The sequence below is a fragment of the Cnephaeus nilssonii genome, assembly GCF_951640355.1.
Source record: "Cnephaeus nilssonii genome assembly, chromosome: 16".
In the NCBI taxonomy this organism is placed as follows: domain Eukaryota; kingdom Metazoa; phylum Chordata; class Mammalia; order Chiroptera; family Vespertilionidae; genus Cnephaeus; species Cnephaeus nilssonii.
In genome coordinates, this window is record NC_137087.1 from 57,706,954 (window position 1) to 57,719,894 (window position 12,941).

General features: G+C 53.5%; 1 protein-coding gene across 1 annotated transcript; it reads left to right on the top strand.

Annotated features, from left to right (window-relative positions):
• Positions 1 to 1,142: 1,142 nt before the first annotated feature.
• On the top strand, positions 1,143 to 12,414 carry BNIP3 (BCL2 interacting protein 3). The gene is made up of 6 exons (XM_079793175.1): positions 1,143 to 1,500; positions 8,368 to 8,518; positions 9,032 to 9,116; positions 10,405 to 10,511; positions 10,587 to 10,736; positions 12,027 to 12,414. The coding sequence occupies exons 1-6, from the start codon at positions 1,455 to 1,457 to the stop codon at positions 12,070 to 12,072; spliced, it is 585 nt and encodes a 194-aa protein (XP_079649301.1). The 5' UTR covers positions 1,143 to 1,454; the 3' UTR covers positions 12,073 to 12,414.
• Positions 12,415 to 12,941: the final 527 nt, after the last annotated feature.

Here is a 12,941-nt window from a genome sequence, read left to right on the forward strand (position 1 = left end):
TTTTCCCACTTTGCTTTCTCCTGCCTCTCTTAGTCTATCACCAATGGATTTCATGTAACCCACCTATGACCCTTTCCTTTGATTGCAATGTATAAATACAGATGTAACCCGCCATTCTCCGGAACATTATCTCAATTCATTGAGGTTCTGCTTCCCAGGGTATGTCGACAGTTTGACTCAAATAAACTCACAAAAATACTTTATAGGTTTCAATTTTTTTAAATGTTAACATAATTAATAGCTAGTCCCCAATATTATATTTCTGGCCCTAATAATAGACACATACATCTTTTCAATTAACATAACAATGAGAGGATTTATGGTCTCCGCCCTTGTGCCCTGAGGGGTCTGGAAAAAGGGGAGTTACCCTGCCATTCCAAAGGTCTGCTTTGCTAGAAGCAAAAGACAATAGGCAGCCTGAGTTAAGGTCAAGATTGACTTTTGTCAGGGAAGATTCTAGCCTAGGACCTGCCATAAACTGCTTTTAGTTAAACAGTTTTAATTTAAGACCACCCTTTGTGGTTGCTTTAGGTTTCTGAGTTTGCAAAGCCACCAGGCAAGCCTTCCCTGAGCTCGTCAACAGCACGTGGCCCCTGTAGTCCACACACTTTCTGCAAGTCTGACTTAGAGCAGGCTGCCTCCTGGCTGGTCACTGCAGGTGAGGGGCTGGCCTCCCGGAGCTGGCGGCCACGGGGTGTGTCGCATTTGTCTTTACAGATGGCCTAGCCTGGTTTGGTTCCACATGCCGGCACCAGCAAGCCCCTGGTCCATCTGATTTCTCCTTCATTGCCCATGATGCTTCAGGGAGAACAGGAAACCCTCAGGCCACATTACAGATGGCCCTGCGGGCCTCAGTGTCCTCATCGCCTTGTGCACTTGCACTTCGCGTAGGTCCACCTGTAGGACGGATGCTCACCACCCGCTCCACCTGCCCTTGGACCAAGTGGGTCTCGGTCCCCCGAACGGCGCCCCGCCCCCAGCGGAGTAGCCCCGCCCACGCTTTGGGCCCGCCTCTCACTCTAGGAAGACCCCCCCCCCCCCCGCCCCGCACCTGCGTACAGAGCCCGGATCTTCAGACCCCGCCCAACGAACTCGTGTCCCGTTGCTAAGGTCCCAACCGCGCAAGCGCGCTCCAAACCGCAGACGACGCCTCAGACCCAACCCGCGCACGCGCCGCACGCGCCGCACGCGCCCCGCGCGCCCCCCGCCCTCGCGCACACGCAGGCCTCGCCCCTCGGCCAATGGGCGACGCCGTCGCTTATCCGCCGCTTATCTGCCTGGCGTCTGTCGGCGCGCGGCAGTCAGTCGGGGTCTCGGGCTGACGTTGCTTGGCCTCCTGTTCCCCGAGTTCGTGTTCCGGCTGCCGCCGTCCACTTCAGAGCGCCCGACACCCCACCAAGCCCGGCCCCGGCCCCGGCCCAACGCGCCGGCCGCAGCGCCCTCCCTCCGGCGCCATGTCGCAGAGCGGGACTCCCGGACTGCAGGAGGAGAGCCTGCAGGGTGAGCCCCGGGGCTGGGGGTCGGGGAGGCTGCCGTGGGAGGCCTCCCCGGGACGGGAGCGGGAGCCGAGGCTGCGCCTGTGGGGCGGGGCGCGCCGTCCCCTTCGCGGGGCGGGGGTCTGCGCAGCGGGCTCGGGGCCGCTCCCAAAGGCGGGGGTCCGGGGCCGCCAGGCTGGGTCTCCCGGACGTGGGGTGGCCCCAGTTGCTCCGCCCGCGGGGGTAGCTCTCTGGTGGGGGGAGGGGGTCTGGGCACGGGTTGGATTCCACCAACAAGCCTAAATTCTGCGGCGAAGGGCAAGTGGAGATGCCACGGCTCCTTAAAGACCGTGTTCCAGGTCGTATCGTGTAGTTCGGACCGGGGCTGGCTGTAGCGAGCGGAAGCCTGGCGTTCGGCGCAGTTGCCCGGGCTTGGATCGTGCACCGCGAGCGGCGGTGCCGTCCCTAGTGGCGGGTAGGACTCGCTGGGGGAGGAGGAAAGACGCCAGCAGGCACGAGTCCACTGGCTGCTCTCAGGGTGAGAGGTGGACAGCGTTTAAAAAAATGGTATAGGCGTGCGAACAGGCTTTTTCCAGTTCATGTCCCACTTGCACGGGAAAGTCATTCCAAAACAAAGCTCAGGATGGATTTGTGGCTTCAAAAAAGCAGCAGGAGGACCGGTTCCGGCAGCTCGGTCCTGCAGCCGGTGCCGAGCTTAGGAGCACCTCGCCGGTGCCCCGCGCTTGCTGGTCTAGGTCCCCGCGCTCGGGGCCGCGTTGCTTCCTTGCGCCGCTGAGTGGTGGCGGCCTGGAGGTCCGCCCCTGGGCCCGGCTCCTTCGGGCCCATCCCGGGATCCGGAGGCCGGGGAGTGGGAGGAAGGGGTCGGTGGCCGTCGACCTTCGTGTTCTCTGAAGCAAGAGTTTACTAAGCAAAATGAGCATGTAAATAAGCTTTAGGAGGACTGTTCAAAGCTTCCAGAATGAATATTAAAATGGTTAATTATTCAGATAAAGTTAGTGAGCTTATTTAATTAGCCCAATACATTGTATATAACATGTATTTAAAAACTACATTTAAACAATTCTGTAATCGTAAATTTTGAAATTGCCTAATTATTTTGTTTGAACTAGATTAAGGGATTAAATCTTTGCTGTCTTTCTTCACACAAGACTCAGTGGGTGTTTTGTCAACCATAAACCCTTTCCTTGCCTTACAACCATCCCTTTTCTAATTATCAGACTGCTCACTTGCTGACCGTTTTCCGTACTGGTTCGGATTTAGTTTGGGAGGTTCCGAGTCCTCCCGAGGGGCGCACGTCTCCCTCCCCTGATTGACACCGAACTGCTGACTCACTGGCAATGCAGAACGCCAGCTCACGAATGAAAAGCTGGTTTTTCTGTTTTGCTTATTCTATAAAAAGGTGGTTACACAGGGAGTGGAAACTCATGGTAAGGGCTCTTTGGGCCATTTGCTCCTGTGTACGTGCGGCCGGGCACACGCCACTCTCCGCCTGTGGGAGGAGCCTGGGGAAGGGCAGCTGCCCTGGGAATGTGAACCGAGGATTCCTGGCCCGGCCTCTGCTCTGATTTGGTTCCTCTTGTTTACGTCTGACGAGGACTGAGTAGCCAAGCCCACAACAGCACTTGCCTCTTTCCTCGTAATGGCCGGGACCGGGACCGAATGTTTCCCCCCACCTCCTGGCCCATTCTCGTTAGAACTGTTGACTTGCAAGGTGTTCGCATCCTTTTTGTCAGTAGATCCACAACTGCTAAACTGCAGGGAGATGGCATTTCGTCCGATGTTTACACAGGACGGGGGAGGGGAGGTGCTTGGCTTCCTTCCCAGGAGGCCCCTCTTCGCATGAGCGCATCCTTCAAGAGGGTGCCCAGCCTCCACTGGGAGACAGCCCCCCTCTTCATAGGTGCTCACCACCGACAAAAGTGTATGAGGAGAGAACTAATGATTTATTTGAGGGGACTTAGGACCATGCAGTTTGAGAGCATAAAGGGGTTTCAGACATCTAAGTCCTAGCCCAATTACATTTCACAGATGGTCACAGTCATCAAGCCCAGTGGGCAAGTGACAACATTTAAGGAAAAATCAGATGGCTTTATGTTCAGAATCACTTTATTTCACTTTTTGGGGAATCCCCTTTCAGTCAAGTCTGTTCCTGTCCCACCTCTCCCAGGGAAGAAGCCCCTGTGACTCGGTGGTTGTCCCCCTCCTTCCCCTTAGCTGCTCTGCCCCAGGCTCTCCCTCTGGGCTGCCAGGCCTTCTCCAAACCCCTCTGTTCTTATAGAAAGTGATTTGGATACTTGTCATTCCCTCTAGTCTAGCCAGTCGTTTTTAACCCTGCCTCTCATTGTAGCCTTTTCAAAATACTGTATTTGCTGGGGTCCTGCCCGGCACTGCAAATCAGAGTTTGCGGAGTGCAGTGGGTTGGCCTCTGGGAACAGTGGAAACGCACCACAGGTGATTCCCTGTAGGCACTGGTGGGACCTGCCTCCTGGGGCTAGAGTGTGGGGTGGCCTTGTGGGGCTCCATTCCCTCGGGTCTGTCCAGAAAGGGCTGGGGCTGGTGGACACTTAATCTCGGCCACCTTGTTCCGAGGTTGGCTTGCTGTGTCGTTATCGTAAAATACAAGCAGGTGTGGCAGGCAGCTAGGAATGAGGGCTCGCCTTGATCAGCAACAGCACCTGTTTCTTCCAGGCCTCAGTATGAGGCCAGTTATTTGGCAGATTTTTTTCGACTCTGAGGAAATTTTCTAAGGTTATGAAGCAACTGTAACCCTATCTTTCTTGCAAGATGTAAGTCCATTCATATCATACTTGCTCTTAATGTTCCAGTTGTTTAAAGTCAGTAATAAAACTTGCCCTTCACTAAATCATTCCTTGGAATATACTTTCAGACCCAAAGCTCTTGCTGCATACAGTCCAGAATGGGATTTTTACTTTCTCAAGGATGCTTAGGACTTTTTATGAGATGATTCTAAAAAGCATATACTTGTCTCCATGGAGCCCTGAGTTGGCCCTTGAAGTATAATGAAATATATGGACACCTGAAAAAACTTATATGTCATATGTCAATTATACCTCATTTAAAATTTTTTATTTAGTGTTCTCCCTGTTTACTGGCACAGAGCTCTAAACCCTTGGGGGTTCTTGAATGATAGGATTGTCTTTGCTATTCGTCAACTGCCCCTTTTGTAGGGAGCCCCTGTGGAACACAGGAGTCTGCTCTTGAGGTGACGTGAGGCCCTGGGTAGCCTCAGGATGCAGGTGGAAAGACCAACTCAGTGATCAGAGGGCCGAGTCCAGGAGGGGAGGGACTGGAGATTGTGTTATGCTGATCCTCACCCGAGGATATTTTTTTCCATTGATTTTTAGAGAGGGGAAGGAAGGGGGAGAGACAGAGGGAGAGAAACATCCATGTGAGAGAGACATCAGTTTGTTGCCTCACGCACGGGGCCAGGGATTGAGCCTGTAACCAACGTACATGGCTTTGACCGTAGTCAAACCCAGGACCCTTCAGTCCCAGGGCCCATGCTCTATCCACTGGGCAAAACTGGCTAGCGCTAGAGCTTGGGTTATGAAACCTTGAGCTGGGAGGGGGGTGCCCAGGGAGAGGCCTCTTGGCGTCTCCTCCAGTTGGCTGCTCCTGAGTTGTGTATTTCTAGTAAATGGGTGAACGTCAGTGAAGTTCTGGGAGTTGTTCTGGTGAGAGAGTGTGTGTGTGCCGGGGGTGGGTTTTGTAGGAACCTAGAATTTGTGGTCTGCCAGGCAGGAGTGTGGGGGCCCTGGCATCCCCTTGCGGCTGGTGTCTGATGTGGGGGCAGTCCCATGGGACTAAGCCTTTAACTTGTGGGACCTGACGCCAACTGCCGGTAGTGGCGGCATTGACTTGAACTGTTACAGCCAGTTGGTATTGGTGAATTGGTTATTGGTGTGGAAACCCCCACTCAAGTATCAGAGGTGGTATCAAAAGACTCTGTTTACATCAGATACCATAGTGAGCTGATCTAGTACATTAAGCCAGGCCCAGAGTCCGACTAACCTGTTGAACCTAAGAAAATGGAACTGTGCCCAGCACAGGGCCTGTGGTACTGTTCCATGCCACCGGGCCAGAGCTGGCATGCTAGTTGGCTGAGCATCACCTTGAGTCCCAGGGGAGGAAGGAGGGCTTGGGTTTTTACAATGATGCGTGGGGTTGCGGTGCATCAGAACACTCGGAAGATGGTCGCAGCCTTGAGGAAGACACAGTGAGTCTCTGGAAATGTTGTTGTCGGGAAGTCTCTGAAGTCACTGTACTGCTCAGCAGAGGCCGAGAGGCCTGGGCTCCAAGACAGACCCTGGCCTCCTGCTGTGTTCATGACAAGCAACGAGAGAGGCTAGCGAAGAACGTGCGTTGGTTAGAAATCTGAGTGATCATTTTGTTGGTGCGGTGGGAGGCTGGTGTCCTGACAGGCCTTTTTCTAATATGACAGAGGCTGCTGAGGGCTAGTGGGCTTTCAGAAGGAGGTGCCGCTCGGTGTGGGAGTCATGAGTGGCTGGGGAGCAGCCCTGTGATTGAGGACCAGCTGCTCAGTCCCCTCACCTGTGGGAGATGATGACTGTAATATAATTAGTTTGCTGAGTTTCCCCAGAACATGGATTTTTCAGTCTTCCGTTCACTCTGCTTCCCTCTGTCCCTACCCTACCTGTCCGTGTGCCAGCACAGTGATGTAGGAGCACAGGTGTGCAGACACACAGACTTAGGGCGCAAAGGAGAGAACCGTCCTGGGCCCGTGCTCTTCCCGGTCCCTGCGCAGAGGGAGAAGCAGAGGCCGCCTTGTCAGTGAAGGGAAAAAACTTCCCCGGGTCAGATCACACACAGATGACTTCAGGTTCCCTGACCCAGGGCTGAGTGAGTGTCAGACGGTGCAGCGTCTTGAAAATAATACAGTAGACTACCTTCATGACCTCAGATTAGAAGGTCGAAAATCTGACTGAATTAAAATCCAGAGTTGATGTTCATTAGAAGATGCGGAGTGAAAAGACAAACAGTGCAAGTTACTTGCAACACATTCAAGATGGAGAAAGGCTGTTAGCTTGAATATTGAACTGCTACAGACAGAAAGAGGGAAAACTCAACAGAAAAGAGTTAGAATTTTGAACAGCTAATTAAAAAGATGCTACCCTGCCCTAGCCGGTTTGGCTCAGTGGATAGAGCGTCGGCCTGCGGACTGAGGGGTCCCAGGTTCGATTCTGGCCAAGGGCACATGCCCGGATTGTGGGCTCGATCCCCAGTGGGGGGCGTGCAGGAGGCAGCCGATCAATGATTCTGTCTCATCATTGATGTTTCTATCTCTCCCTCTCCCTTCCTCTCTGAAATCAATAAAGAAATATATTAAAAAAAAATAAAATAAAAAATAAAAAGATGCTACCCAAATGGCCAGTAAGCATGGAAACATGTTCAACTACGTTGCAAATCAGAGAAATGCAAATTAATCCACACAGGACGCTCCCCTCTCCCAGTGACTGAGTGTAAAGACAATGAGGCTGGGTCTGATGGCCGCTGATCATGCCGGACAGCCACATTGGCTCTGCTGGTAGAGCATGGCGGTTCTGGTAACGTTGAACACACGTTGCCACCTTTGAGCCCAGTAATCCCACGCCTGGGTGTGTCTCCAGCAGAGACGAGAGCACACGGACACCAAGAAGTCTAGAGGAATGTTTATGGAAGTGGCATTCAGAGCTGCCCACACTGGACACAAGCCCCATGTGTCACAGAGTGGCTAGATGATGGTGTGGCCGTGCAGTGGGGTTCTGGATGCAACAACCACAGGATGGAGCCATGCACACTTGGTGGCCCCTCAAGGGCAAGCCCCAGGAGTTGTTCTTGGGTCCTGGCCCTCCCAGCCTCTGCCTTCACACGGTGGCTGTCTTAGCTGCAGCCGAGAGGGACCCTCCTGGCAGCACTTGGCGGACAGCTCGCTTTGTCCAGGGCTCTCACCTGTCCTTTGGTGGGATGAGCCAGAATTGTTTCCATCTTTCAGCTCTCCCGCCTGTCAAGCCCCCAACAGACACACAGGCAAAACCAAGAGCTCCCCATGCCTCACTCGCCCAGCACGCCCCCCTTGTGTACAGACCTGTCATCCGGTGCACAGCCCTGCGCACTGCTGGGCCCCCCCTCACCACATGCGCCGGCTCAGCTGGGTGGAGGGAGTTCATCCAGTTCAGGCCAAACACCGGGCTTCGGGAGACGCAGCTTCGCTGAAAGTAGTGGTTTCACTCGAGGGTTCTGTGCTGCGGGTGAGTGGCTTCTGTGTTAGGTTTTAGTAATCACATGACAGTTCTGAATCTGTACAACCTGTCTGGGTAGAACCCATTTGCTTGGGATTTGAATGTCAATTTTTAGTTGAAGTTAGAAATGCTGAGCTCACTCCGAGAGGACTCAGCCAGGTGACTTGGGCGGATGGCTTGCTCTGCTTAGTCAAGTTCAGGCAGAAATTACCTTCGTTGTGTCCAGGGTGTATTCCTCTGGCTCCTGATGTAAATAAAGACGGAGCAGCAAGTATAGTACTTGGGCCCTTAGGGTGAGAATGTGCCGCTGGGGTGTGGGAATCTTGAAAAGAGGTAGTTTAAACCTTACCATTTAAAACGCAAGCTTTTGTTGGCACCCTTTTTCTTATAAAAGTTGAGTGCAAAAAAGCTCTCTGGTCATTCGGACCCTGCTGCTGCAGACACACGTCCGGCTCCTCAGGAGGGTGAGGTGGGACCAGCTGCTGTGCTGCAAGAGCTAGGAATGGGTGTGGCTCAAGCCATCCTTGTGTCCCAGCTCCTCCGGGAAATGGAAGCGTGGGCTGGTTGTCACGGGTAGACATTCTAACTCTGTCCTTGTTTTGTCCCCACAGGCTCCTGGGTGGAACTGCACTTCAGCAGTAACGGGAACGGCAGCAGCGTGCCAGCCTCAGTTTCTATTTATAATGGTGACATGGAGAAAATCCTGCTGGATGCCCAGCATGAGTCTGGACGGAGCAGCTCCAAGAGTTCTCACTGTGACAGGTGGGTGCAGACACATGCATGTCACAGTGCTGCTGTACTAGGAGCGAGCAGCTCGCCTGTGGTGCCCATCCCCTTAGACAGCGGCCCCTTGTCCTCTGGTGGAAGGAGGGACCACGATGCAGCAAGGGGCAGACCCTGTCCTGTCCCCTCCCCTGCTTCTGCCCCCTCGCCTCCAATAGCTTTGTCATGAGCAGCTGTCCTCAGCACGGCCAGTGACTCAGGCAGCATGGCTGAGTCCGAGATCAAAGGCCAGGTGCTCACCAGGATTTTGTACAGACCACTAAGCTAGTGGGCGATGAAGCCACCGCCCTCAGGCTGCCCCGTGTCCCCTGGGACTGGCTGGTGGACGCGTGTGGAGCTCAGCTGGGAGGTGGGAGATGGTCTGGCCCTGGCCTGTGCCAGGGGAAGGGAAGCTGCTCCTCACTGACCATCCCCCGTCCGCAGGGCTTTCCTCTGATGCAGAGAATGCTAACATGTCCTGTTTTTCCCACGCGCATTCCCATCATTTCCTAGCCCACCTCGCTCACAGACCCCACAGGACACGAACCGAGCATCTGAGACAGACAGCCATAGCATCGGAGAAAAGAACAGCTCTCAGGTAGGCCGGGGTGGCTGCGTATGCGATCTGCTCCTGTGGTCAGTTGGCAGTGGGACCGAGTAGAGAAACGTCTGGCTTTGAGGGTGTTTCTTGTCTTTTTTTGGAACGTGTGGGGTGAGGGCATCTCTACACATGGGCTCACACTGAGCCGGCTAGTTATGGGCTTAGGTAGGACATAGGGTGGGACCCTCTATCCCATATACCTATGGCCTGGAGAGGGTGTGAGTGGCCTGTGGGAAGGGTATCTGGGGTCATTAGTGGTAGTCACGGTCTTCTTGACTGTAGGTTGGGCTGTGAATGGGTTTTAATGCCTGTGGGAGAGCTGGCATTTTCTACAAGCCACTCAGGGCAGCTCTACCATTGTGGTCAAAATGCTGATGGGCCTTTCTCGTTAGGCCCTCCAGTTGCTTCCAGAAACTATCTCAGGCCATGCTAACTGGTGGGTGTTTGGGTGGTTTAGTTAGGAGCTAACCAGGCTGGTCATTTTAGCCCGAGGTCCCTGTTCTGACATGTCAGGCACTGAGCTTTGCTGTGAGTGAATACAGGGTGGTGGCCCTAGCAGATGTGCGTCAGTGGCGAAGGCCAGCCTCCTTTGCTCAGCTTGGCACACAGGAAATGCCTCTCCCAGGATGGTCTCCTCAGAAGGACAGGAGGAACCCTTATTCCCCAGGCTTTATCTGGCACCAGAGACTTCCAGGACCCACAGAAGTTCCTGCCCCAGACACTGGGGTCCACTCCCAGCTGGGGTGCCCCGATGTCTGTTTGGCTTTGCATTCTGGAGCAATTCTAAAATGTTAAGCGGTTTTGTTTATTTTGGATTCTAAAAACGAATTTTATGCTCAGATACAGAATTTTTAAAATGCAAAAGCACCTATAATCCTACTTGTTAAAGTCCCCTTTCGTTAGTGTATTGTTACACGGTTTTACCAATGTAGCTGCATCACAGTCTAGTTTGGCTTTCCCTGCCATTTCACGCGAGAGCAGCTTTCTCTCAACACTGTTTGCTCCACAGTGTTCGCAGTTTTCATTTCCTTCTGTTGTGCCAGCTCGCCATCAGCGTCTTTGTGGCGCCTCTGTCCTCCCTTCATGTGGCTTCCTTGGGACAGTATTTGCTGCTCTTACTGCCACTAGATCTCACAGTGTCTGTCTGTCCGTAAAGGGGGAAGAGCGTGAGATGCAGCCCCACAGCCCACCCTCCGCCCGCGGACCCGGCTCTGAGATCAGCCTCTGGTCTGATGCTGGGCGGGGGGCGGTGGTTCCTCGGTTTTTAACATTCACTTTCTCTTAGTCTGAAGAAGATTACATTGAGAGGAGGAAAGAAGTTGAAAGCATCCTAAAGAAAAATTCAGACTGGATATGGGACTGGTCAAGCCGGCCGGAAAACATCCCCCCTAAGTGAGTATTTTGAGCATCATTGAACTAGCTTTGAGGTGGAGCCTGCCAGCGAGCTCACAGCTCTTCCCTCTGCAGGGAGTTCCTGTTCAGGCACCCCAAGCGCACGGCCACCCTCAGCATGAGGAACACAAGCGTCATGAAGAAGGGGGGTGTCTTTTCGGCTGAGTTTCTCAAAGTCTTCCTTCCGTCTCTGCTGCTCTCACACCTGCTGGCCATTGGGTTGGGGTAAGTGATCTTGCCTGGCCTGCCTGGACAGTTCTAGGTCTCAGTGACTTCCTTTTGAGCATTTCACTACAATAATAGGCCATAAGTCACAGCTTATGTAACTGTGTAAGCAAACATGTCCATGTGATCATTGTCTAGGTCAGGAAACAAACATGACCGTGACCCTGGGAGCCCCGCCCCCTACCCCGCAGGCCAGCCTGGCACTGGCGCTGCCAGTACAGGCGAGGGCACATAAGCGGGACTCGTGCTGGCTGCCTTAGCCGTGCTGTCCGTGTGCAGGCGCAGGTGACCGGCCCCGCCTCAGGGCCCGCTGTGTGCACACTCTGCACACCCCTTACTGCTGCAGAGAGGTGCTGTCACTAGCGACTCCTGCAGCCCCCTCAGCAGGGACACGAGGCTCTCGTTCTCTGGCTTCTTGCACTAATGAGGCAGAAAACACACAAGTTCAGCTACAGATCCTAGGGACCTTTGACCCAGACAGCGCTGAGGCACTGGGCATGAATCTGGGGAGTCGGGGCTGCGCTTCTCTCTGGCTCACCCCAGCCTGCATGGGGTGGTGGCCTCACTTGTCCTGCTGGGCGACGGTGCTCTATGGCTGCAGCTCACTGGACAGACTGGGTGGGCCAGACAGCTTCTGATGTAGGCTGGTGCCACTTGGCGTGAGGGCTCGAGTCTGAGGCAGAGGGAGACCACAGTTCTGCCTATGAGAATGGCTTCCCGGGTGGGCTCCTCGAAGTCGGCGTGTCCAGATTTATTGTGTCCAATGCTTTTCAGGTCACACTCGCCTGGGTGTGTATATGCAGTGATTTCTGGAGCTTTCTCCAGAACTAGCACCTCAGATTCTGAGGGGGCAGGGCTGTCAGGGTAGTGTCTGCAGCCAGCTCCCACCTGATAGCTGCCCTGCATCCTTCCTTCCAAAATTAACTTGACCCCCTGGGGCTCCCCTCTCCAGCCACCTCCTAACCATCTGTTGTGCCTGCTAGGCTCCTCCATTTCCGTCCCCCTTTCCTGGAGTCACACCCTCGTCTGCCATGGCCTCTGAGGTTGGTAGTCAGTACCATGTGCAGTGACTGTCCAGCAGGCTGTTGCATTCCTGGACTATAGTGTGCTCATGCAAGTTGGGGAGTCCCTCCTTCGTGGGGATGTTGGGGGGCATGAGGTGACTGTAGAATGCACAGTGGTGGGAACACTAGGTAACCATGCAGCCAGTCTGAGCTGGCATGGGGACAGGGCTCACGGCTGCCCGGCCGTGGAGTCCTGGGCTTGCGCTCACCTTTCTTTTCTGCTCAGGATCTACATCGGGCGGCGTCTGACCACCTCCACCAGCACTTTCTGATGAGGAATCGGAATCGGCTTTTCACAAGGGAGCGGGATTCATACTGGAGCTTGTGACATGGCTCACTGAGGCGCTGTCCTGGGCCTTGGTGGCTGGCCACTGTGTTGATTTGTTCTGTAAATGCTGGGTGCCTGATTTAGTGAGATGAAGAATAGACACTGAAACCACGCTAACCTAGAACCATCCGTACCTGTGGGATCAACCAATGAGCATGTCACACTAATACTACTGGAATAATGTGGTGGTAACTTTTCTTTGATATTATGAGTATAAATAATTTTACCATGCTAGTCATGATGTAGTATTTTAATAAAATTATCTGTAACCTTAATTCAGTTAAAATTCTCCCTACTTTGAAAGGATGAATAACATTATTAAAGTGACTCCATAAATGGTTTATCCCAATAAACATGTGGCCTTACATCCACACGGCTGTAGGGCACCCTGGACATGGATGCAGGGGTCTGTGAAGACCACTCTTCACTGTCAGCTGTTGAGTTGTGATAGGGCCCAGGACACAGGCCGGGCCCTGTGCAGTGCAGACACTGGCCTGCGTGCTAGGGCAGGGCGGCGACTGTAGTGACCACATAGATGATGCACCTGGGACACCTGCTAAAGCACCTTCCTGTCCCCACTCGGGATCGCTGCGTTTAGGCTCATTTGTGTTCATTTTTTTGCGTGCTCTGAGATTCAGCTTCATTTTAAGTAAATCAGTGTCTACTTTAAAAGACTGGAAATAGGAAATAAATTTTTGCCAAATCCTTCAGAGATTACTGTATTTGTATATAGTTTAAAAGGAAAACTATGAACGCTTTAGGGTTAAACCAGGCATAGTCCCGTTGTCTGATTGTTTTCTCTTCAGCATGGTT